At 42.6% G+C, this 25,255-nt stretch overlaps 3 protein-coding genes across 4 annotated transcripts in view; 1 reads left to right on the top strand and 2 right to left on the bottom strand.

The window, feature by feature from the left end:
• uggt1 (UDP-glucose glycoprotein glucosyltransferase 1) overlaps positions 1 to 3,498 on the top strand; it is a 278,967-nt gene extending 275,469 nt beyond the window's left edge. For both annotated transcript variants that reach the window (XM_008399726.2, XM_017302603.2), the window contains 5 exons: positions 164 to 324; positions 514 to 628; positions 1,051 to 1,167; positions 2,480 to 2,630; positions 2,722 to 3,498. In XM_008399726.2, coding sequence (XP_008397948.1) covers positions 164 to 324; positions 514 to 628; positions 1,051 to 1,167; positions 2,480 to 2,630; positions 2,722 to 2,741 — 564 coding nt within the window. In that variant the 3' untranslated portion in view covers positions 2,742 to 3,498. The remainder of the gene's footprint in view (positions 1 to 163; positions 325 to 513; positions 629 to 1,050; positions 1,168 to 2,479; positions 2,631 to 2,721) is intronic.
• Positions 3,499 to 3,671: 173 nt separating this feature from the next.
• On the bottom strand, positions 3,672 to 18,248 carry LOC103458727 (transcription factor Sp3-like). The gene is made up of 8 exons (XM_008399727.3): positions 17,680 to 18,248; positions 10,180 to 10,410; positions 9,496 to 10,098; positions 8,569 to 8,784; positions 8,265 to 8,469; positions 7,975 to 8,164; positions 7,233 to 7,429; positions 3,672 to 5,154 (listed from the first exon to the last, which is right to left on the bottom strand). Exons 1-8 carry the CDS (start codon positions 17,746 to 17,748, stop codon positions 4,901 to 4,903), a joined length of 1,965 nt encoding a protein of 654 aa, XP_008397949.1. The 5' UTR covers positions 17,749 to 18,248; the 3' UTR covers positions 3,672 to 4,900.
• A 1,227-nt stretch (positions 18,249 to 19,475) lies between these two features.
• Positions 19,476 to 24,686, bottom strand: LOC103458728 (obg-like ATPase 1). Its single transcript, XM_008399728.3, has 11 exons — positions 24,496 to 24,686; positions 24,081 to 24,178; positions 23,835 to 23,978; positions 22,873 to 23,000; positions 22,546 to 22,721; positions 22,370 to 22,450; positions 22,181 to 22,278; positions 21,961 to 22,101; positions 21,323 to 21,419; positions 20,618 to 20,740; positions 19,476 to 20,517 (listed from the first exon to the last, which is right to left on the bottom strand). The coding sequence occupies exons 2-11, from the start codon at positions 24,176 to 24,178 to the stop codon at positions 20,416 to 20,418; spliced, it is 1,188 nt and encodes a 395-aa protein (XP_008397950.1). The 5' UTR covers positions 24,496 to 24,686; the 3' UTR covers positions 19,476 to 20,415.
• Positions 24,687 to 25,255: the final 569 nt, after the last annotated feature.

The raw sequence follows: 25,255 nt of genomic DNA on the forward strand, positions 1-25,255 counted from the left end.
CGACTACAAGAAGAAACGATGCATGTTTTTATCGCAGTATGAACTTTGTCAAGGCACTAAACTACAGAGATTTAGAGTGCATTTTTTGTTCATAGTGATGTCGTAACTTAGACTTGTAGTCGATAACCAGGCCGCTCCATAACCCCGACCTGCTTCCTGCCAGATCGTGCGAACAGACCTGAAGGAGCTGCGGGACTTTGACCTGGAGGGCGCTCCGTACGGCTACACGCCGTTCTGCGACAGCCGCAGGGAGATGGACGGCTATCGCTTCTGGAAGTCGGGCTACTGGGCGAGCCACCTCGCCGGGCGCAAGTACCACATCAGGTGCTGCTTCAGCTCAGCGATCTCCCACACACTCGTTTATAAAACGCCTTGCTAAAATAAAACTCCTGGAATGTCTCTGGCTTTAATTAGAAATCTAAATATCGTATGAATATTTTTGTAAGCGACTGTTCTCTTGGACGCTCTTGCTGTCTCGCACACATCCTTGTTAAAGTGGCGTGTGCTCCACAGCGCCCTCTACGTCGTCGACTTGAAGAAGTTCAGGAAGATCGCAGCGGGAGACCGCCTCAGAGGACAGTACCAGGGACTCAGCCAAGACCCCAACAGCCTGTCCAACCTGGACCAGGTCTCTGTTTGTCCCCCTGCAATCCTCTTCATGTCTACTGACCGCAGCGTTTCGCCTTTACACGATACTGCTTTCATTTAGCGTTTTGCTTAACAAGGTTAAGAGGAAAATTTATGACCCATCCAAATGTGGCTCAAAGCGTCAGAGGTGTTTCTTTAGTCTGACTCTGGTTCTGCACGGAGTATTCGGGCTAAGAAAATAAAAATAAATAAAATAAAGAGAAGAAAATTTATTTCAGCTTTATTCTATTAATATTATGACTTTATTCTTGTAATGTTGTAACTTTTTTTGTTTGTCTCTTTACTGCGGATGGTTATTAAAGCCATTTCCTGCAGCCAGAAGCTTTGACGTATCTCGTCATGATGTTTAAATATTGCTCCATGTTTTCGCACTACTTTTTAACAGGTTTCTGTGTTTTCCAGGATCTTCCCAACAACATGATCCACCAGGTTCCCATCAAGTCTCTGCCTCAGGAGTGGCTGTGGTGCGAGACCTGGTGTGACAACAGCTCCAAAAGGACAGCGAAGACCATAGATTTGGTAAAGACCTAATAGCGCAGCACGTTTTCTGCTGCATGTCGGTGTCCCAGAAGCCACTAGAGGGCGCTAATGGTTGTGGAAGAAGTGAAAATGGAGCAGGAATCTGCGATTTATTTTTTGTCCTCAGTCTGACTAAATAACTCGTGTAGAGCCACAAATGTTACATGAACTTTAGATGAACAAAACAAATGTCTACTATTGGAGATGTATTATTTTTAAGTACCACAATGTTATTTCCATTTTTAGAAATTAAATTGAAGAAAAGCAAAACCTGCAAAAAAAAAAAAAAGAGAACTAAAGTAGATAACTCATTAATTTAGTGATGGACATTAAAACAATAAAATGTTATGTTGGGATATTTTATTTATTGCATTAGTTGCTCAGATTACAGTGCATAGAAAATATTTCTAAAGTGTTAGCACTTGTTTCAGAGTTAAGCAAATGTTATATAAGCCTGCACACCAATAATGAAAACCATAATCATGTAATTAAAAAGCCCCACATTATTCATACTCCAGGAAGATTTCAATTATTTTTATTCAACTGTAAATTTTGTTAATGGTGGTAAATGAGACGAGCATCTCCAAAAAGATGATGGTGTTGGAATTGTTTTTATTTACATTTTAGAAAAAAATGATTCTTGATGATCAATGTAGAAATCTTTTAGCGTTACAGCAATCAAACCCTAATCTTCAGCTTCCTCCACTTATTCTCCATCTTTTCCTGCCATTAGCTCCTGTCAGAAGAAATGTGTTTAACTAAAAGGCTACTTTAAATTTAAATCTACCGGTGGAATAACTCAATTTGTTCTCAATTGTCTGTAAATATGATAATTTGTGCAAATTGTATTACATTGCCAATATATGTAGACACATTAATAATGGTGGCATAAATGTTGGAAAAAAGTAATTTTTCTAACAGTACTATTATTTAAATGTACACAAATGGAAATCATAAGACCCATAATATTAATAGATATGCAAATTGGTGCTACGTGATTGGTCAGAGTTATTAATGATAAGTTATTAACAAATCATGCTAAACAATTAGCAGAAGAAATGCTAATATAATATCCATAATAGTAGCTGTAATTCTGGTGTAAATGTAAAATAATAATGTCAGGAAACCTAAATGGAGCATAAAAATAATATACTTAGTTATAATATAATTAAATTTTACCATAATGGAGGTTTTACCCAGTAAACATGTCTTTTGAATTATATTTTAACAACTTCCAGAATGTGTAACTATTTTAACAAACGTTTGACATCCTGCTTGTCTATAATCGGGTTTTGGGTTTTTCCCCGATCAGTGCAACAATCCAATGACGAAGGAGCCCAAGCTGCAGGCGGCGGTGAGGATCGTAGCCGAGTGGTCGGACTACGACCAGGAGATCAAACGCCTCCAGACGTCCAGAGCGCGGGACGCGGCGAGCCACTCGACGGGTCAGCAGCGGGTCACAGGTACGGAACCTCCTCAGGCGACGATTTCTGCATCCGAACCGTCGACCGCCTCCATTCTGACGAGCCTCTGCTTCTTCTCTCCTCTGGTCAGATTCTCACATAGAGCTGTGAAGATCCACAGAGATCTGGACTGTAAAGAATCGACTCGGTGGAGAGCTTCCTGCTGACGAGACCGACCACAAACAAACTGGTTCACACAGATTTGCTGGGTTTTTTTTATGTATATGTGGGGTACACACACACACACACACACACGGCAGGAATGTACTTTTTCTGTATTGGATGTTTGCACTGATTTCAGGTCTAACTGGTGGAAGCTCAACAGGAACAGAACTCGATGTTCATCCTCAGTCGGGGATGACTGACGGTTTTTAGTAACAAGGTACAGGGGAGGTTTGGGGATAATGGTTGGTGTCGGGTTTAACCAACACATGAAGGGAAATTATGTATAAAAAGAGTAAAAGATGTCATTCCTCATGTTAAGACTTGATTAAATAAGTTCCTGCAAGTTTTTTTCATGTGAAAATCAGATTTTTTGCCAGTTTAAGTAGAAATGCAACATTTGATTGTTATAGCAGATATTTCTATAATTCAGTGGTTTGCCACCTTTATAGAAGGACCTTGAGATATAAGTTTGGATACGATTTATCTGCATGATGGCAACATGTGGCTGGAGAAAATCATGCATTTCTCTGCGCGTTCTTTCGGTTTCACGTATTCAATTCATTCAGGATGTATTTTTATTTTATAAACTCAAGCTATCAGAACACAAATCCCCCTGAAAACTGGAAGCTTTCAGACTTTTATTGTGATCCATTTGAAAAAAGGTTTTACAAAAGGTAACATTCAATTTTTACATCAATTCTTTTTTAAAAAATTACTTAAAATAAGGTTTTGATACAACAAACTCGGCTAACTAAAGTAATGGCTTCTATAAACAAGGTGAAAATAAGATAATATACATGTAAAATGAATGCTACAAACATGACAAACTGAAGAAAGGATTACATTAAATAAAAAAATAAAAGTCAAATGGCGTGATTGTTTTTTTTTTTTTGTTTGTTTTGTTGTCTTTCCTTTTCGAACGACATCTGGCCAGAGTTGGCGTCGGGAGCAGTTATTGCGAAAAGTCGTTCCACATGATGCCGAAGCCGAAACGCCAGATGACAAACCTGCTGCTTATCATCGCCCCTCCCCCCACTTCCTCACATGGCAACATTTCTCCTTCACAAGCTATGATCGTCGTCATGAGGGCTCTGCTTTAGATAACACCCGGATTAGTAAAGAGACTGCAATACAAGATCAATTTACAACAGAAAAAGAACAAAACAAAACAAAAAAAAATTGAGAGGCGTTTCTTTTCTGTAATATGTGGAAAAGCACAGAGGACGGTGTGCTGCGGAGGACAAACAGGACGTTTAGCTCGAGCTGACCAGACACTGCTCTCTCTGTTCCGGGTCGTTCGAACGTCTCCTCTGACCTGCGCTCCGTTTTCAGCGTCGCCGCTCTGTTGGGAGACAACTGACGCGTGCAAATAATAAAAATTTTTTTTAAAAAGTGTAAAAGCCAACTCATGTTTCACGTGGGCCAAGTGTGAGAGGGTCAAAAATGTTCAACATGAACACTGGAAAACGCGAACTGAAGTGGAAGGAGGACGACGTTTTAAAGCTCCGCGCTCATTTCCAGTGTTGATGTTGAACTGTTCCTTTAAAACCAGCCGTCCGGTCCAGACGGGAGCAGCTCAACAGTTTATACCTGGGCTTCAAACGGAGCGCCGAAACCCTCCTACCGCGAGAAGAAGAAACGAAAATTCCTTGATCATCCCAGAGAGAGGGAGAGAAAGAGAGAGGGGGGTGGGGGGTTCTGGACTTCCTTCTCCTTCCTCCTCCAACATTAAAGTCCATTACAGTCACATCATCTCCATTGCTTAAAAAACATGCACCTCCAGCATTTTATACAAGAGTATCATACAAAGTAAGGCATTTCACGTTGTGTTCTTGAGTGTTAATTCATGTGTGTGTGTGTGTGTGTTTACACGTGTACATAGCAACCACATTTTAATGTTTTCTTTTTTTGCCCCCCTATAAAAAAGACTGCAAAAAACAAACATAAAGTCAAGATAAATTTCACTTAAAATATATATATTTGTCATATATATTTACGTATATATTCATATGTTTAAAAAAAAAAAGAAGTGGGGAAGAGAAAAAGCTCAAGAGGTCCCTGTGATTGGCCTGTTGTCAGAGAAGCCCCTCCCTCCTTCCCGTCCCTCACTCCATGACCTCACCGGGCGCCACGGTGACCAGCTGCAGAGGGATCTCCTGATTGGCTACAAGGTCGTGGGCGGTGGCGGTCTGGAGGATGAGCGTGGTTCCGTCCGTGGTGATGACGGCGTCGGTGGTGGGTGGAGAGGTGGAGGTGGGCACGCCGCCCTTTTTGTTCTGATGAGTCTTTATGTGCTTGGCCAGGTGGTCGCTGCGCATGAACCTCTTGGAGCATTCGGAGCACACAAACTTCTTCTCTCCTAAACACACACACACACACACACACCATTTGTTCAAATTAGTCTTGGGAAAAAAATAAATAAATAAAAATAACTCTCCTGGGTCGGCGTGCATGTTGTGTTGCGTATTTTGGGTTGAATTTAACTTTTTGTTTTATTCTTTTTTTTTTTTTTTTTTATCTAGGAGGCTTTCACATACCCAAAGCATTATTTAACTATTGACTAAATTCAAGCTGCATTTTTAAATTACAGAATTGCATTTAAAAATTTGCTTCAGGGAGTTTATGCTCCCTGAAGCATAAACTTAATTTATGCTTCAGGGAGACTGGTGCTAAAATCCGAACAGAAAATCATATTTTGTTGTTTCGCCCACTAGATGGAGACATTTTTCATATACAAAACTGGTTAATTTATTATTTTTTTTATTATCATTTTTATTATCAAATTCATGAATACTTCTAGTGCAGCAGAAAAAAAAATTGTAGTGATAACTCAAGTATTTTTATGTCAAAGGAAGCAGGGAGCAAAACTGGCAAACAAAAAATTGTATTAAATTGAGTATTCAGTGTCATGATGAAGTTTCTACAAAGTCTTCAGAAACTAGGTTGAAGCTTCACATCAGCAACAAACCAAGTCTACTCCTTTTCCTCATGGCGTCCAATCAATAATATTTAAACCAAATGCTGCCAAATATTTTTAGAAAAAAAAAAAAACCCCATCAGAAAACCCAGAGAGGCTAAAAGCTGTAAACAATGTGCAATTTTCAAAACAAGTCTATGACCAAAACAATCTCCATCTCTGGACCGTTTCCTGTTGTTGCGCTCAAGCGTTCCCCAGAAAAACGGGCAAATGTAACAAATAAGGTCAACAACACAAAAAGAAAATCAAGTATTTGTAGCTCAGCCTTGAAGCAGCTCGCAGTGTTTAGACTCCCAGACAATCTGGCTGGACAGTCGCTACATTTCCTGGAAATAATTCAAAATCCCTAAACGCACAAACAAGCATGGTGCAAAAACTCAGAAAAAGCCCAAATCTAATTAAAGTAGCGATGACAGCCAGACTAATTCACAAAGATCATCATCAGATGATATTTTTTGCAGCCTGGATCTACCAAAAGATAAACTCTACAAAACAACCAACTACTGCTAAAATCGGCAAGTGTTTATTCCATACAGCAGAATTAAAACATAAATGCCAGTTAATATTAAACCAGTAATCAAAACGTTTGGAGTAGAATTGATTACTTTCTAAACAGCTAAATGATGCAATATACTCCGTTAATTTATTTATTTTTATTAATACTGTAAAACTACAGCACATTTACACAAGTTTCAAACATAAATACACATCATACTGACCCATGCCTACTTATTAACGTAAATCTGTTTATATATATTTAAATAAAGGTTCTCGTCATTCTAATATCCTTGGATATTTATAAAACGGCACTCTTCCATAATAAAGCTGCAACAAGGTCTAAATGTTAAATTTTCTCACAAATCTTTTCTTATGTAGTTAAACAACGTGTTTGATCTTATTCAGTTTGTTTTATTTGATCTTATTCAGTAAACTTGCTTGTCCTGAACAGTGTAATGTGCGGTTGCTACCACTAGAGGGCAGTAAAAGTGGTAGGATTAAAATACATCTACAGAGGAGAAAATACGATTCCTGCTGTAGAATCTCTGCACTAATAGTTCATACATTGTTGATATGTTCTGCTTATAATATCATCCGATTCATTTCAGAGTCGTTCCTCCTCATTTTCAATGTAAAAAATGTTTTCCTAACCCTCTAATTCTATAGAAATTACATTTAAAACTATTTTTTTTACTTCTTTCTTTCTCACATGGTTTTATAAATTGTTGGGCAAAAAAAAAAAAAAAAAGAAATGTACGGCAGCCTTTATTTTTTTTTTGTTACCGTTCAAAACCACAGCGCTCAAAATGTGATTATAAAAAGCTTTGTTTATGAAACCTCCTGCGGTGCAGATAAGGTCCATGAATGCACCACAGACATCTAGACAAGCAGAGGCTGGTCTCTCCCAACCCCAGCCAGTCTAACACCTGAGGGAACCAGCAGAGGGCGCTGTAGGGACTCGCCTGTATGTGTCCTCCTGTGTCTTTGAAGCTCGTCGCTCCTGGTGAACCTCTTCCCGCAGTACATCCAGTTGCAAACGAAGGGCCTCTCTCCGCTGTGCCAGCGCAGGTGAGCTCTCAGGTGAGACGTTTTCCCGTAGACCTTCCCGCAGCCGGCGATGTGGCAGATGTGCTGCTTCTTCTTTCCCACGCCGGAGCCCCTGAGAGGCAGACAACTGAGTCAGTAAAAAGGGTCTGAATGGAGAGGGGTGATGCCAAGTTTTCATCTAAAAAGGGCCCAGACGAAACTTTCCAGAGTTCTCCCGGCTTCTCCCGTAAAGATTACAGGCTTAAAAACAAAGAGATAAAAGAATAGTGGAGAAAAATCAAAAGAAAAGGTGAGAGGACAAGGAAAGTCAGGTAGAACACAAAAAGGTAGAAGGAAGGAAATTGAAAGGGAGAGGGGTACGACATAACGGAGGAAAGACTAAAGGGAAAAGAAAGGTACAAGAGATTAACTTAGAAAAGATTGACTAAAACAAAAGAAAGAAGTCTACGTTAATAAGTAAGGCACAAGAAAGAAATGAGAATACAGAAGAACATGACGGAGTAAGGAAGGACAGAAGGTAGAAATGTTGGACACAAAGAAGAGAAAACGAAGGACATGACCAAGGAGGGACAGATGAAAGATGAGTTGGATAAGGCATCATGTCTGCAGACTGTGTGGGAACCCTGCGAGCGGAGAGCGGTTTCATCAGACGCCCACCTTCCTCCTGACTCCTTGCAGTTGGGGCAGGTGCAGGCCACCCTGCGGAGCCGTTTGCCGTCCCCGCCCGCCGTGTCCATGTCCTCGTCTCCCATGGGGACCCGCAGGTTGTTCAGGTCGCTGGGGTTCAGTGTGGAGTCCCCGCTGAGCTGCCACTCCTCCGAGTCCGGCTCTTCTTTGATCTGAATCCCTGAAGCAGGAAGAACGCAGGCAGACAGCAGACAGGTTACGGAGTCCGACTGTAAAGCCCCGCAGTGAGGAAGGTAAGGTCATCGTGTCTGAAGCTTTACCAGCCGGACTCCTGGCGTCGTCTCCCTGTGTGTACTGGACTCCAGTTTGTGTTACGGAGTTAACTGTGACAGTCTGGAGGTTGGGGAGGCTGACCTGGCCGGTCTGGCCCAAGGGAAGGGTCTGGACTGGGGCAAGAGTCAGCTGCTGGGTCTGACCCTGACCCTGGGGCAACTGGAGCCCCTGGAGCGACTGGACACCTTGAACCTGGAAGGCAGGAAGAGAAACAAAAAAAAAAAACTGAATTAATTCAAATTCTGTCAGATTGTGGAGGAATAAGCTCACAATGAAGCAGCGCGGCGCTACCTGGAAGGTCTGCCACTGGATCTGGCCCGTGGCGGTGACGGTCTGGGCCTGGATGAGGAAGGTACCTGGGTTGACCAGCTGCACACTCTGCAGAGTCTGACCGGCTCCAGACAGGTCCTGGCCCTGGGCCACCTGGGCTACCTGCGCCACCTGGGCCTGAGCGTCCCCCGACAGCAGGATGGGCTGGGAGATGGTGGTGGCGTTGGAGGACGAGCCCTTCACAAAAGGAACGGGGTTACCGAGGTGGTAGGAACGGGTTTCACCAACTCAAATTTAAGACTTAAGGCATTTTTAAGACCTTTATGAATGATATTTAAGACTTGTATCATGATGGAAATGAACAAAAGAAAAAATGACTCAGAAAGGTCATTTTTGCCACCATCTATTGCACTGGCAAGCTTGTTTGTCTAGAATGTCCATAGCAACATACAGGTTGGGAATAGAAGTGAGACATGGCAAAGATGAACATCATCCAGCCAATCAGCAATAATTTACACTTAGCTAACTAGCAAGGATTTATTAACAGCTAGTTAGTGGCAGCCTCAGTAGCCTCAAGTCACAGGACAAAATGAAGATGTTTGCGAGTGGCTCTCACTTTTGCCTGACAGAAAAGTCTCACAAGAAAAATAAACTTCATAGAACATGTGAGTAAATTGCTCTGGCACAACAAGATTTAAGACCCGTGATTAACATATTTAAGGACAACTTACATTTTTTTAAACGAATTTAAGACATTTTAAGGTCTTAATTTCACATGCATCAGTTTAAGACTTTAAAAAAATTTTTTTTTAGACCTTTATTAGACAGTAATCCAACAGGAAGAGGGCCGCTGTAATTACTGTGGCACCACGAACGCAAGTATTTTTAAGGATGCGCCCATCTAACATCCACACTTCAACAACAGCTGCATCCCTGGGAAATACTGACCTGCATTTGCTGTAGGTGGTTGTGGGAGTTGAAGTTCTCCGTGGAAGAGGGGTCGGCCACCCCCGCAGACACAGCTGTGGCCTGCGTGAGAACCCCTGTGCCGTCGATGGTCGCCGGGAGCTGGGAGGCGTTGGAAGAGGAGGAAGTGGTTGGCACGTAGATCTCTTGGTTGGTGTTGGGGTCACTCACAGTCACCATAGACTGCTTGCTGCTGCAGTTCTGGCTCTGGTTCTCTAGCGGCTGGCTGCTCATAATCAGCTGGCCCTCGGGTGTTACCCCAGTGGCAATCGGTACCGTCTGTGCCCCCGTCAACCCTAGCGACTCCAGATCCACGCTGTTTATAGGGACGAACGTGATGTTGCCGGGAAGCCCTACAGGCACGGTGCCGGCGTACGCCGAACCGCCGGCCAACGAGACGCCCTGGATGGACTGAACCTGGCCTGCCTGCGTGAGGAGGTCTGTGGCTGCTGTCGTGGAGCAGCTGATTCCAATATTGCTCTGGCTGCCATCTTGGAGGAGTTGAATCTGGCCTGTACCGTCGTCCAGTCCTTGTGTGGGGAATCCCGTGAGTGTCCCGTCGGCGTTTTGGATTTGGGGAATGACCTACAAGCACAGGTCGACAACCGTGTAAATGATCGCTGCCTGGACAAAATGTTATCGATGCATTCCTGTCACCGCTGTTACCTGATATTGAATGCCTGACACTCCATTAGCTGTGGCCTCGCTCCCAGACGCTGTAACGTAAATGGGCTGGCTCGGAAGACTCCCGATTGGAAGCACATACTGCCCGTTAGACGTGACAATCCCCGAGTTTGGAATGTGGACGACGCCTTGGTCTTCCTTTGCAGCCGAGACGGGGGTCAACACCTCCCACCGGTCTGAGCCAGTCAGCTGAATAGCCGACATGTCTGTTGTCTGGGAGAAGAAACAAACACTCATATTAGCAAAGAGACGGTAATCTCGCCTTAAAAGGCAAGGCAGGATCATTTCCTATAGCAACATTCATAGAAAAAGTCATTCAAAGTGATTTGTAGGATGTTTTACAAAATAAACAAAAGTGAAGAGGATCACATTAAAGACCAGGAGCCCATCTGTTGTATTTAAACACACAAACATCTGTGACTTATGCACCAATTAACTTTGAGAGCTACTCTTATACAAACAGGAAGCCGCTGCAGTGATTTAAAGACTAGTCAGACATGATCTAGTTTTCTGGTGATGGTCAAGACTCTTGTGGTGGCAATTTAGAGGACCTGCAGCTGCCTGACCGATTATTTACAGAAACCCACAAAGACATTATATCAATAATCTAACCTAAAACTAATAAATAAAAGCGTTCACGTGTTTTTCTGTGCCTTGTTTTGACAGGAAAGCCTCATACTGGCTAGTCGTCTGATTCAGTAATTGACCTAAAATTGTTACAAAATGGGTCTGAGTCCATAAAAACACCTGGCACTACTCGAGTCCTGATCTCCAGCCTCACATTGTTAGACCAAAAACAACCACCTGTGTGTTTTCTTTATTACGCTGGAGGAGATTCTGACCCAAACACTCATGGATGTCAGTGGCAGAGGTCATGTGCTGCCACAGACATACGAAGTCATGCGTCATCAGCAGAGCTATTATAGTAATTTGTATTTCACAACCTAAGCTAAAAGGAGCATAAAATGCCTTGAAAAAAATATTCTCACCTCCTAAACTTTTTCACAATCACAAAAATGTATACATGTACAGCGATCCCTCGCTATAACGCGGTTCACCTTTCGCGGTCTCGCTGCTTTGCAGATTTTTTTGTGCCGTTTTTTTTCCCCCCACAGTGCATTGTGTTCTGCATCCTGATTGGCTAAACAGTCTTTGAGCTCCTTCTCTACCTGTGTGCCAATAACGTTACGGTATTTAAATATAAGTAATACAGATTGGCCATTCAGAAAATGAAAGCTGAAAACTTTGAATGCCTGATGGAAAAAACTGTGGCCAGAGGCAGTGCAAAACCCGACTTGCTTGACGAGATCCATCGCTCTGCCGTAGATAAAGCTGTGAATCTCTCGGGGCAGGTTGGAGGAGACGCTTTAGTGACATGACTCCGGATCACATTAAGGCCCGATTGATGCACACGCACATCCGCTGACCTGAAAACAGGTCTTGTTCTTTGGTTTCAATGTAGAGTATTTAATTATGCTGTATAATAATTGTAAAAACTAAAAGTAACTACTTGCGGATTTCACTTATCGAGGGTTATTTTCAGAACGCAACCCCCGCGAAAAACGAGGGATCACTGTATTGTGAGAATTTAAGTGACAAATAGTGAAAAAAGGTACATAGTTTTCTTTTTTACAAATAAAAATCTGAAATATGTGGTTTGCACCCTCTTTCCCCCTAATACGCTCAAATTTATAAACTGAGGTCAAACTGCTTTGAAAGCATTATTAATTATTATTTAATAAGCAGAGGCCACTCTGTTTATTATGTGCAATTTAATCTCAATGGGAATACATTTGTTCTGTGAAGACCTCAGAAGTTTGTACGGCAAGATTACCGAACAAACACCATTATGACCAATTACAGCAAGAGACAGGTCTAGGATAAAGGTGTGGAAAAGGTTTAAAGCACCGTTAGATTACAAGATGATATCTCAAGCCTTGAACATCTCAAAAAGCACAGATGAATCGAGCGCGGCACAACTTTAAACCACCAGCTACCAAATTATAGCTTCTCCTCTGATACCAACGGGCAGGAGAAGGAGAGGGTTCATCAGAAAGGCAGCCAGGAGGCCCATAGTAACTCTCAGGTGGGAGAATCAACAAGACAACCATTAGTTGTTCTAGTTGCATACAAGCCATATAAGAACAGGGCAACAAAAACCTGAAGGTTATGTTAGAAACACGGCAAACATGTGGAGGAACATCTGGTCAGAAGAAGCCAAAAGCAAATTCTTTCCCCTGGGTTCGAAAACAAATTGTGAAAGAAAACATAGGAAAAGGTTGAAAGAAAAACATGTTAAAGCCTGAAGAAAAACACAAGTGTAAAGGTTCACCTTTCACTGGGAGAGTGAACCCAAACACAAAGGGCTACTACTGAAATGGTCTAATCAAAACATACGAGTATCAAAATGGCCCAGTCAAAGTTTAGACCTGAACTGAGAATGGAGAAACTTTAGGTTACTTTCGTAACCCCGGTTTTCTGAGTAGCATGAATGAGTGTTTCACTATGGGAACGCCCTGGATGAGACCTCATCAGAAGCTTGAATTACACTCCACCATCCCTGATTGGCTGGGGATAAGTCTGTCAGTGCCGGGGGGGCATGTCCCACCCCATATAGGACTGGTCCTGCACAGAAAGATCATTCAAAAACTCACACCCTCTTCCTCGCTACTAATGAGCAAGGAGGGCGGCTAGGTGAGACACTCACTCATGCTACTCAGAGAACCAGAGTTAGAAAAGTAACCTATAGTTCTCTTTCACTGCATTCGTTTCGTGTTTCACTATAGGAAAATCCTGACTCCCGGATTGCAATGCAGACCCAAAACTGACTGTTTACAATATATGTCAATGATGGGTGCTTGGTGTTACTGATGCCAAGCTGAGCACTGAATGAGCTGTGACATCGAGTTTACAAAATCGAGCAAAGATATGTGGAGACGTCCAGTTTGCTGCGGCATAGATCTCCTTGACGGATACTCCTCTGAAGAGGGCCCAAGAGGTGGTCAGCCCTCGTGTACAATGAGCACGAAGGCCCTCAGGAGGCTGCTCTTCCTTAGAGGTGTAAGCTAAAGCAATTGCACCAACTATCCAATGTTGGTGCAAAGGTCACCAGGCTTCCCAAGGTGACCTTTTGCCCAAGAAACAAACAGCTGGTCACTTTTCCTCAGCATTTAGGTCCTACCCATATATGTGTGTAGGGCCCGTAATGGACAAAGTCCATGAAGACGCTCCTGCTCCACTGACGAAAAAGGTGGGGTGCTAAAAGACACCAAGTCTTTTAGTTTTCGAATCTTTCCGCTGAACATGACCCCAGCATCAATAAAAAGCAGGATTAGGAATTAAGGTCACCCCAGGGAGAGGCCAAAATGAAGAACGACATACTTGGAGCATTTTCCCTGAAATGCAAATCTTAGATATTTACTTTGTGGTGGATAATTTGGGATGTGAAAATATGCATCCTTGAGATCGATTGATGTGAACCAATAACCTGGGCGCAGGAAGTGCAAAAAAGAAACCTGTGTCAGCATTCTGAACTTGTATTTTCTCAGATGCTCGTTTAGAGTCCGAAGGTCTAAGATTGAACGCATCCCTCGACCACCTTTCTTTGGGACCAGAAAACATCTGGAGTAAAAACCATTTTGAGGTTTTTCCTGGGGGATCAATCCTAACCCAATCAATCCTCCAATATTTCCTCTTGTCTGGCCTGTGACTGAATCACTCCTCTGAAGTGTGGAGGTGGCAGAGCAAATTATTGCAGGTATCCACAGCTTATTGTCCTTAAAATCTACTCTGAGTTTGTGCAGTTTGCCCATTTTGTCGATCTTGGTGACATTGGGTTGACAGGCCAGTCTGTGTTGCATTGAGTAAGATCGCCCTCTTGTGATGCTGGTTTGCAAAACTTCCCGTCTTGCATTGCGCACACACAGGGATTTTCCATGGTCATATGCAGAGAGGCTTTGCTCCCATCAGGAAGCGATAAACCAACTCCTTTCTTATTGGCATGTTTGTTTTGCGACATTTTTAACTGCGCCCCTGGCACAGGGTAACGTTGGATGACATAAAACAGTGTGGGATATGAACTGAACCCAATGCAGGGTATCCCAAACTGAACTCGGTCCCTGTTTCGTGCACGCCGAGCGAGCTTGAAAATTCCCTCCTTTATGCGCCAAACTTTGCTGGAAGGGCTCTGTAACAGAGTCGTGTCTGCGAATAGCCCCAGCTCGCTCTCTTTCTTCCAAACGGCTGTCAGGCCAAACGCTTCCTCCTCACCTTCTGAGTGGATGTGAGTGGGAACTGATCCAAGTAAGTGGCTTCAGGTTTCTTTGGCCACGAGCCGTTAACAGCAACACCTTCTGGAGGAGGATTGGAGGCCGTCTGGGTCTTCAGCAGGTTAGGGATTCTGAAAGTAGGAGGCAAGTGCACCGCAGCCTGGGTGAAGGTTTGGTGCTGGGATGATGGAGCAGTGGCTGTGTGCACCGGCGCCCGTCTTGGGAGACATATCTTTAAAACCTCATCGTCCCTTTTCTTGTCCTCACACCTCTTTTGCATAGATGCAACAGCTGCACCAAACAACCCATGTGGAGAAATTGGGGTATCGAGGAGGTCCTCCTTTTCCCTGGTGGAAAGCGTGGTTAAGTTTAACCATCTAGCCCTTTCCTGTAGAACCATGAGTCCCATAGCTCTCCCCATAGCCTGGATTGCTACTTTATGGAGATGAAGACAGTGATCAGTAATGACACACACTTCTTCCCACAGTGTAGTGTCCGGTGACGCAGTCATCTCCTCCTCCAGCTCCGCCTGATACGCCATCAGCATGGAAGAGGCGTTCATGGCACGGACTGATAGAGCGGCCACCTTGTAGGATTTCTCTGTCAGGTTTGATTGGAAGCGGTCCATTGCTGAGGGGAGGGATGGAGCCGACTCATCCGAGGAGATCGAAGCTTTCGGGTGAAGATGCGCTGCCACCAGTGGCTCGACTCGAGGCATTTGCCAGAGACCATGGTCGTCCATTCCCTCGCAGTCTAGAACTGAGCCACCTGCCACTGGGTGCTTCTCCCTGTATGGTTTGTTGCGCCAGGAAACTGAAAATTCCTCCAGCAACTCAGGGAAGAAAGGCAGGAACTGCTTCCCCGTTCTCTTGGCTTTTGACAGCGTTTTGCCATCGAAACGTGACCTTGCTGCTTCAGCCTGAACTTTGGGCCACTGGATATTGAGTTTTGCTGCGGCGCGTTTACACACGTCATGTAGGTCCACATCCAGGGCAGACGAAAAAGAGACGCCCGGAGGGGTGGGTTTTGCAACCCGATCTGGGAGCCCCAGAGGCAGTTCCTCATCTTCGTCGGTGATGAGAAGCTCAGAAACTGAATCCAAGTCTCCGTTGTCATCACCTCCAAAGGGGTAATTGCGCAGGCAAGCTGTGAAGCTATGACAGCTCATATCCAGTGGTAATGGGTTAGCACCGTCAAGCATGTCACCCCAGCGTGGTCCTGTCTCTGTGTCAGGTACCGGTATCAGTCCTTGAGCCGCCGTTTCTTGGTTAGTTGCTGCCTGGTTGGGGTCATCTCCGGACAGTGTCAACTGACGGTCCAGACAGCAAAGCAGCACCTTGAGGGAGAACCGGATACAATGTGAGCACTCCTCCGGTGACTCGAGGGCTGACTGGGCTTTAAGCCGAGGCACATCACACACATTTGGTGAGTGTCCCAACTTGAAATTTTATTTCCACATGGGCATGCTCCCACAGGTTTTCGTCTGCTTTAGCGTCTGCCTATCCGGCGTCCATGCTAATTGTAGGAACGATTTCTGTGAAGCTACAGTGAAGCTGGTGACAGCTAAATTGGCTAGCCCAGGGGTGGGCAATCCTGGTCCTCGAGGGCCGGTGTCCTGAAACTCTTAGATGTCTCCCTGGTCCAACACGCTTGAATCCAACAGCTAAATCAGCTCCTAAGTGCAGTCAGGTTCTCCAGAGTCCTGCTAACGACCTCATTATTTGACTCAGTTGTGTTGAAGTTGAGATGCACCTAAAAGTTGCAGGAGACCGGCCCTCAAGGCCTGAAGTTGCCCAACCCTGGACTTGCCTGATATGGCTAGGTGTCTTGGAGCGTTGCGGCTTACCCTGCTGGTAGTTATCATAGCGAAACAATAGATTAAATTAAGTATCGCTACTTCTACCGGTATTGCTACCAATGAAGCATTGCTACTTGAGTGAAAAACAGTGAAGCGTATTTCTACTCTGCACATTTTTCACAGCTAACAGCTGTTTTGCAAAAGACTGAACGCTAGTTTTCTCCCATTATACACTACCAGTCTGGAACAAAGTGCCTGGCGACCAAGTTTGCACTAGTATCTATGAACACGTAAGCTTCGCTCCAAGAAAGCAGACAAAAGAGAGAAAAACCAGTCGGGACTTCTGCTCGTATCAAGAAGAGAATTCTGAATTATCTGTTTGTGCAGGGCCAGTCAGATAGGTAGGGGATGGGACATGGCATTGACAGACTTATCCCCAGCCCATCAGGACTGGTGGAGTGTGATTGAAGCTTCTGATGAGATCACGCCCAGGGTGTTCCCATAGTGAGACACGAAAAGAATGCTATGAAAGGGAACTGCCTGGGAAATTGCTTTGCAACCTGGCAGAGCCTGAAATACTTTTGCAAAGATGAAAAAAATCACAAAAATGTCTCTAGATGTACAACTCTGGTAGAGTTTATTTGTAATAAAACTTAAAAACATATTTTTCCCCACCTCTATCAGTCAAACATAAAATCCTAGTACAAAATACACATACCTCTGTGATGACAAAATCTGAAACGGCTCAAGGAATGTAAATATTTTTGCCATGCACAATAAAAGGTGCCTTAGAGGGGGGAGGGGGGGGGAGCGTAGTGATCTTTGTTAACTCAAACGACAGGATCTATCACTGTAGCAGAGACTCTCAGACACTCTTTACTCCACCAAGTAGTATTTTGTGATGAAACACAGACTCGTCAGATTACATCAGAGAAGCAGGGAATAACACTGGCTTTGGTCAGTGAATCATTTATGGAAACATAGGAGTGTTCTGCTGTGTAAAAACAAGGAGTAACGCAAAGAGTGATGGCTGATGCAGAATTTACTCTGATGGGAAGAACCGAGTCAGGAGACAGACGACAACAGGCTAGGGAACGGGTGGGGGATGGGTGGCTGTTACAACACAACTGAACGATACTGTTACGAATACAGACGCTTCTCCTGACACATAAGACCATCCCAGCATCCTCCAAAGCCTAAGGTACATCGGCTATCTGGAAGTGACTGACTTCAGCGTCCTACCCACTATGGGCGGGTTTTACAGGGGGAAAGTGGGTGGCCGTTATTGAGGGGAACACAGGAAGTGTACGGCTTTCACCCCATGCCATCAAAAATTTAAAACGTGTGAACTTCAAGCTTCTAAAAAGCACAACCAGAATTGGGAGGCGGCAGAGAGGTGGAAAGTGTGGTGAATACCTGTGTGTCGCCTGCGCCGCCAGCTTGCAGGAACTCGCTCTGACTGCTGTCCACGTCCGCGGACGCCATTTCTCCTTGTTTCAGAGACTGCTCTGGCGCTAGCAGGGAGAGAGGGGGAAACCGAGCAAAAGTCTGTAATCTTCAACTCCTGCCTGCCAGAAAAGCCCGCAAAGCATCCCCACTCTCCGGTTCGCCGTCTGCGAAATTCAATTTTGCGGTGTAGATTCCAGGAGGGTTCGGGCCCAGAACGAGTTTTACTTTTATCAACTCCGAGAGGTAGTCAGCTAGCTCGGTTAGCTGACCATATCCAGCTAGTTAGCGAAGGAGCTAACGATAAAAAGACGCAGCTCGCTCCGCTGCTGCTCTCCCAAACTCACCGATTAGTTGCCGTTTCGATGCGCTAAACGTTTACGTATCAGTCATAGCGTACATATGGAAGATTACCAAACCAGCCAAACTCCGAACATGATTATTTTATCAAAGGCGGGCTAGTGTTGATCGTTGAATTCGGGTCGATTTTTTTCTATTTTGATTGACGGTGCGGGAAACACAAAAAGGTGGGACTAAACAAGCTCGACGTCGAATTTGCATCACATTTCAGGACGTCCCGCCCTTCTTCCTTGAAGTGATTGGCTCCACAGGAGTGTCAGAAAATGTGATTGGCTGACGAGAATGCCAATCCGTTTTTTTGTAACATGTACGTTTCCTGTTTGTCGAGCGAGTCCAGAGAAGGAATGTAGTTGATGAAATCCCGAAGTTACTTTAAATCCCAGTGTCTAAGCACTCCTCCATCAAATAAACTTTCTCCACGTTTTCCTGTTTCTTTATACTTAGTTTTGTTTAAGCCATGACTTTATGAGGATTTAAATCTATTGTCAGCAGTTTTCTTTTGTCCTTGGAAAAAGTTTTTTCCAAGTCTCGCAGCCTTAAATTAACGTGCACGAGATTTAAAGTTAATTTTATCCCCCCCAGATTCCAGATTAATTTGTTAGCATGATTCAAATGACACATTTTGAATGAGTTAGTAACATTTGAGCATCCAAATGATACATTCACTTTTTTTCGCATTTTAGCACTAACGCATTAATGTACTTACCTGATTTTTTGAATGTCCAACAAACAAGTAACTTTTAAGTTCTTATTTCTGTAAATCATATATGTCTATTTCTACAACATAAAGAAAAAATGACATGCATCATGTCAGAAGTATGAATTAGCATATTTATGAGATTACTCAATCGTTATTTCAAAAGTCTATAAAAAACTTATGATTTGGACATAACTATATCAAGTAAAAAAAACATGGATCAGAAAATCAAAATTGACCAATTTAACATCTAAATGAACACTTAAAATTGCATAATACACTATATTGTGACTTTTATACGCCTGAATCATAATTAATACTTCAAAATTAGGACTATGAATCTCTTATGACTTTATATTTTATTTTGAGAGTAAAATTATGAAAATTTGAATCAAATTTTCAGGACTTTAAAATGCATGACTGACAACACGGGCACATTATTTTCAAATTGGCTTTCCTGGTTTGACCCAATCTTTGGTCAGCTTCCCTCTTCTCCTTTTGTTGTAAAAAATAATTTACGTATTGCAGCAATGGTTTAAGGCAAAAGAATATTTAACTTCCCAGAGTTAAGGTTAAAATTTAAACTAATAAGCTAATTTCACTTCACCCTGTGAGCCATTAAATGAGACGGTTTCAACAGAAATGCAACTTCTTTCCTTTCATTTGGGTTAATTTCACTGTTGTGGAAAAAAAACACAAAAGCGAGAGAGATTTTTTGTTCTTTTACTGACATGTGCATGTTTATAAGGGCAATATTTCATTTTAGGGCACAATTTTAATGTGGCAATGAAGACATTAACAATGTGGTACAAGGTAAATCTGCAGCTGCACACTCCAGCAGATGCGTAAAAACACACTGTCAATAAAGGAGACAGGGCGAAGGGTTTTTTTTAATACCCGAGCCAGAGCAAGTCAGTAAAAGCAAATAATGTAGCATGAGTTCAGTCCACACCACCATTAGTTAGGCCGGTCTCTTCTCTTCACAGCTCAGTTCTGCACCGAACGATGGCTTTCATTCTCCTTTATTACGTAAACGGGTTACTGAGGTTTTGGTTTGGTTTCTGAAAGCAACATGTCACCAAAACCTTGCCAGGACTATAATACAGAACAGATTAATAAGAGGAGACTTGATAATCTGCTTTTAAAATAGAGCTAACCAGAAGTCCTATTAATATCTACCAGTTGGTGAACTAATGAAACACAGGAATGCTGCTAAACCTGATGATAAAGTAAAAGCAGGAAGAAATATTCAGTTTCTGTGATTTGAATGTTTATACAGCAATAAAGAAAATCTGAATAAAAGAGCCTTGTTGCATGTTAAAAACAGCCCAAAACTGGCAGCAACAATAATAATTAAAAAAAGAACAAAAGAAAGAAAATGCAAAATTGCATTCTGGTCCAGGTAATTTTAGTTTAATTACCCTTTTTTAACGAATAATGTAAATAGCTCAACTTTGTCCAAGCTTGTTTGAAAGTTATCTGTGTAACTGACTTGAAATGTAGATGCATGCTTTGATTGGTATTATGTTAAGAGATTGTGATAACTGTGCCCAATGTTTAAGGAGAATTAGAAAACCAGCCCACAGCGCAGCTCTTTGGAGCCCAACTGAACTGAATTGAGATAATCCCCTGGCAATGATGTTGTCCCTTTATTTCTTTTTGGGTGCATTGGGTGTGTTGAATTTGAAAAAGATAATGTCGCCGTCCTCCACAACGTAGTTCCTGCCCAGTTGTCTGTATTTCCCAGCAGCCTGAGAACAAAGAGACAAAAAAAAAAGAAAACATGTTCATGTTAGAGATGCGCTGCAGCAACTCTCGATAAGAACTCATCTGCTTTGCCGTTCCTCTCACCTTGGCTGCACTCTCACTGCCCTCCTCTTTGAAGTCATTGAACTTCATCACCTCAGCCATGATGAAGCCTTTCTCAAAGTCCGTGTGGATCTTCCCTGCAGCCTGAGGAGCTTTGGTTCCTTTCTGCCGGAGCAGAACAGCAAAAGGAAATCTCAAACCACGTCCAGAAAACTCGTACCATAATTTTGTACTGTTTTGACTTTCGCTGAACACCTCAGGGTTCTGCAATTTCTAAACATTTCTCTTAAAAATTTCACACCTATCTAAGCTTTCAGTCCTTTGTTTTCTTAAGCTAAAGACATAAAATACTGCAGTTCATCATAATTTATGGGTGAACCTCAGTATTACTGCGTGAAATGAGAGAACAAGAATGAATGACAAAAAAGATATAAAGATGTGAAGAAAAGTAAAGACAAGAGGAAAGAAGAATTAGAAGGACAGAAAAAATGACAAGGAAGGAATGACAGAAAGACAAAAAATATGTAGAGGAAGGAAGATGTGAGGAAGGAACGAGGAAGAAAGGAAAAGCACAAGACAAATGGAGTAAGAGACGGAGGAAAGGAAGGGATCACAAAAAGGATTAAGACACAGGGACGAAGGGAAGATGGGACAAGGAAGGACACTGGGACCATTTTCAGTTTCCTTTTAGAAAGAAGTCATCAAATGAGACGTTCAAGGTAACATTCTGTATATCAGAGCGCTCACCCTGATGGTCCATGCTCGGACCTCATCCGGCCCCGCCGTGAAGAAGTACTCCAGCTGTAGTCCTGCATAGCCTGTCTTTATAATTTTGGTCAGAACACTGAAAGCATAGAAACGTATATGTTATGATTAAAAATGACAAAGACAAAAATAAATAACTATCGTTGTCATCTCATCACTGACAAGTCTGATGTGCTCACTAGAGGTGCAAACGTTTTGGTCAAACTAAAAATTGCTTTAAGAAGGAGAACTCCCTGAACACAGCAGGACGACGACTGTAGAAATACAACTAGAGCTAGAATGGATTGGTGTTGTTTAAACCAACAAATCAATCTGCATGAAAGCTTAAAAAAAATTTTCACAAATCCTCCCTATTCAAATCTGACTAGAATTTGTTTCAGGGAAAGAAAAATTTAGAAAATTTCATTCCTTGGTGAAACAAAGCTGCAACAAACATGTCTAAAAAAAACCCTGCAGCTGTAATTGCGGCAAAAGCTGGTTCTACAAAGTACTCAATCAGAAGAGGTGAAAACAAATGCACAGCACACATCATTTTAAGCAATACCTTGTGTTCAAATCAATTTCACGTGACACTTTTAAACTGAACCTCAAAGCCTATTGGAGGCGGTCATCAGTCTGACCTCTGTGTTTTCTGTTCCTCGCAGTATTTAGTACTCTCCTCCTCTTCCATCTCCTGAAGTTTAGCCTCCACCGCTCCACTCAGCGGGATGACCATGGCACCAGGATCGTGGGCGTCTACCCACTCTTTGATTTTTGCCAACCTTAAATCGTAAGCCGGTGTTTGATCAGAGCAATACACAAGTAAATTAATGAAACGCGAAGAAAGCAAAAATGAAATACCATTTGTTTTTTTTTCTAATGTAATCCTTCTCAGAGAGATTAACCAGGTAGATCATGGGCTTCGATGTCAGAAACAGGTATTTGTTCAGCACCTCAATCTGCAAAGAGGAGTTCAACCCTGAGAAATGCATCGCAAGTCACAAATAGATGCAATTCGATGCAAGTGCATGCATGCACACATGTGAATACCTCTTTGTCGTTCCATTCGTGGTAAAATCGGACGTGTTTCTTCTCTTCCACAACCCAGTTCTTTACCTTCAGTATGATATCCTGAAAGTAAAATCAGCATGTCAGTGAGAGTGGAAGAACTATAAGAACTTGAATGTCATCCAGAGACAGATATGTCGTCAGTCCACATTTCTTACGTATTCAGGTTTTAGTTTTTTGTCTCCTCCTCTGACTGCGGTTTTCTCCAGCTTGTCAATGATGGGAGCAATCATTTCCTCGTCCTTTAGCCGCAGCTCCTCATGGATGATCTCAATGTCTCTGACTGGGTCCACGTTGCCCTCCACGTGGGTTATGTCTTCGTCATCGAACGCACCTTAAACATACCAAAGCGTCTTTTACATACATAAAGCAAAACAAATCCAAATGGTTTTTAGATCAGAGTTCACTCTCTTCTCTTTAAATGTGTAACTGGCTACGGCATGGTCTCAAAAATCGCCAATGACGGCGTTGAACTGGCTACTCACGGGTCATGTGGAAAATGGCATCGCAGGCACTGATATGAGAGAGAAAGGCATTTCCAAGACCCTGCCCTGCATGAGCTCCCTTCACCAGACCAGCAATGTCCACCACATTCAGGAAAGCAGGAACCTTACTGAGGAGAGAAAGACGAAAATCAATCAGCAAGACCGTGCATTAAGTGGAGCATCCCCACTTTTCCATAATTTATCATGCTATATTTGCCGTCTTTTTATATAATCGAAAAATGGTAAGTTGATATTTTCAATTTATATGCAAAGCATTATGTTTGGCAAAAAAACTAACACTAAACATCACCCTGATCACAGCGCCCCCATGGAGGTAGCAGCATCATGTTGTGAGAAGACAAGTTGGTCAGAGGATACTGAGAATTTGTTTCCCAAGTGAAAATTAAAGGAGTTAAAGTGGCTTCATTTAGCTGAAGTCACAGCACATCTTCTGGGGATGGTTGATGCGCAGCGCACAGACATTTTGAAGCTTTTTGTGCAAACTCCTTTTAAAATGTTTGAATGTGTTCTGACACCACTAAGTGCCACCTGAGCGTTTGAATATAAAGCAGTGATCTTCATCACTACATCACTAACGGATGACCCAGAACATCCAGAACATGGGATGGTTTAGACAGCATGTTCATGTGTTATAACGGCCCAGTCAAAGTTCAGTTCAGTTAAACCTAATTTTGAATCCGTGGTAATATTTTTCAGTTCAAAAGTACTCTTCCTCTACTCTGACAAAAAAGTAGCCATTTCGCAAAGAACAGTTTTTCTTTTGAAAACTGTTTATGTTTTTCCTTCCAGTACTTTGAACATATCAAATAAAATCTACAAAAACACACCAAAATGTGTTGTTGTGATGGGTCAAAATGTTAAATTCAAAAGCTACGATTACTTTTGAAAGGCACTGCAGATGCTCGCTATGATGACAACCATGCTGTACAGCTGTAACACACCTGGCTGGTTTGTGGTACTGGCACAGGTAATCAAAGCGCTCATCGGGAACTGGCACCCTGCTCTCATTTGGATCAATGGTGCAGAACGGGAAATTATCTGCAGCAGCTTGGCTTTTGGTGAGCACATTAAAAAATGTAGATTTCCTGCAACAAAGTCAGAAAAGCAGCAGTAATACCCAAGTAACTAAGGCAATTTGTAATTAAAAATATTTACATTAGACTTGAATTAGTCCTGCAGGTATTTACCCGACATTAGGCAACCCCACAATGCCAATTTTCAGGGATGTTCCAAATCGCCCAATTAATGGAGGTTGTTTTGGGGCTTCTGTCTTTTTAGGAGGCATCTGTAGGAGGTAAGAGAAGATCAAACCATGACACACACGTAAATACTGCCCTTTATTTGTAAAGTCTTCCGAAAACCTCTAAACATTAATATTTCTTTAAAAAAGGTTATCATTTCTTCACAGCTAGCCCTGGTGAAAACGTGTAGAGGTAGCTAGACTCATGCTCATTCAAACACAGCATGCTAAGCGGTAGCAGGTGGCTAACTGGAACCATCTAAGTATCCGACCACAGGGGTTTTATGAGCGTTCAAAAATTTCCTTAACACATTAAAAATAATTTGGAAGATGTTTAGCAGAGAAAACAACTCGCTTGGTACCTTTACTTCCTTCTCCTACGTGGTGTTTGCTTCTCTTCTGTCTGTTCCCACCAGCCACTCCACTGGAAAGGCAGGTCGGAAAGCTAAGCGGAAGGGTTTTGACGCAAAACGTCTCTGATTGGTCAGCCGGACATCTGGAACGACACGTCAGACGCAACCCGAGATAATGTAACAAACTGATTTTCTGTTGGGATACTGCAGAAAACCACAATTTTCCCGGCTTCAAAACAAAATTTGCTTATATTTCTGTTTGCAGAGTTGTATTTTTCAGAATCGATGAGCTAGTAAAGCGTGCTTTGTTCGTAATTTTCGTATGCTTCATCATTTGCAGTTAGTGGTAGTTTTAGACAGCGCTGCATACTTCTTTGTTGTTTAACATACAAATTAATTTTTCTTGCAAACTTAGAAAATTAAACTTTCCAATGGAGATTTATTCCCGAAAGTCGACCAAACGGGTTTATTCTTTTTGTGCGACATAAATAATGGAGTTTTTAATCAAATGCCATGCACAAAGTATAACAGAAAAGTTGTATGCCAATTATGTTTTTTTCCACTTCCACGCTTCGAAGCGTGTAGTAGAGGCAAAGTTAAGATTTCTAATGAAATTGTTGTAGTCTATAAAACAAAAAGCAAGACCCCACAATGAGCACTTTTAGCACAACAATGGATAAAGTTGGGTGTGATGTCAAGGCAACTTTTGATGACAGTTTCATCTGGTTTTCAACTCGAATACAAAAGGTGGTATTTTAAAATCCAATTG

Source organism: Poecilia reticulata, chromosome 22 (genome assembly GCF_904066995.2).
Source record: "Poecilia reticulata chromosome 22, P_reticulata-male-v2, whole genome shotgun sequence".
Taxonomy (NCBI): Eukaryota; Metazoa; Chordata; class Actinopteri; order Cyprinodontiformes; family Poeciliidae; genus Poecilia; species Poecilia reticulata.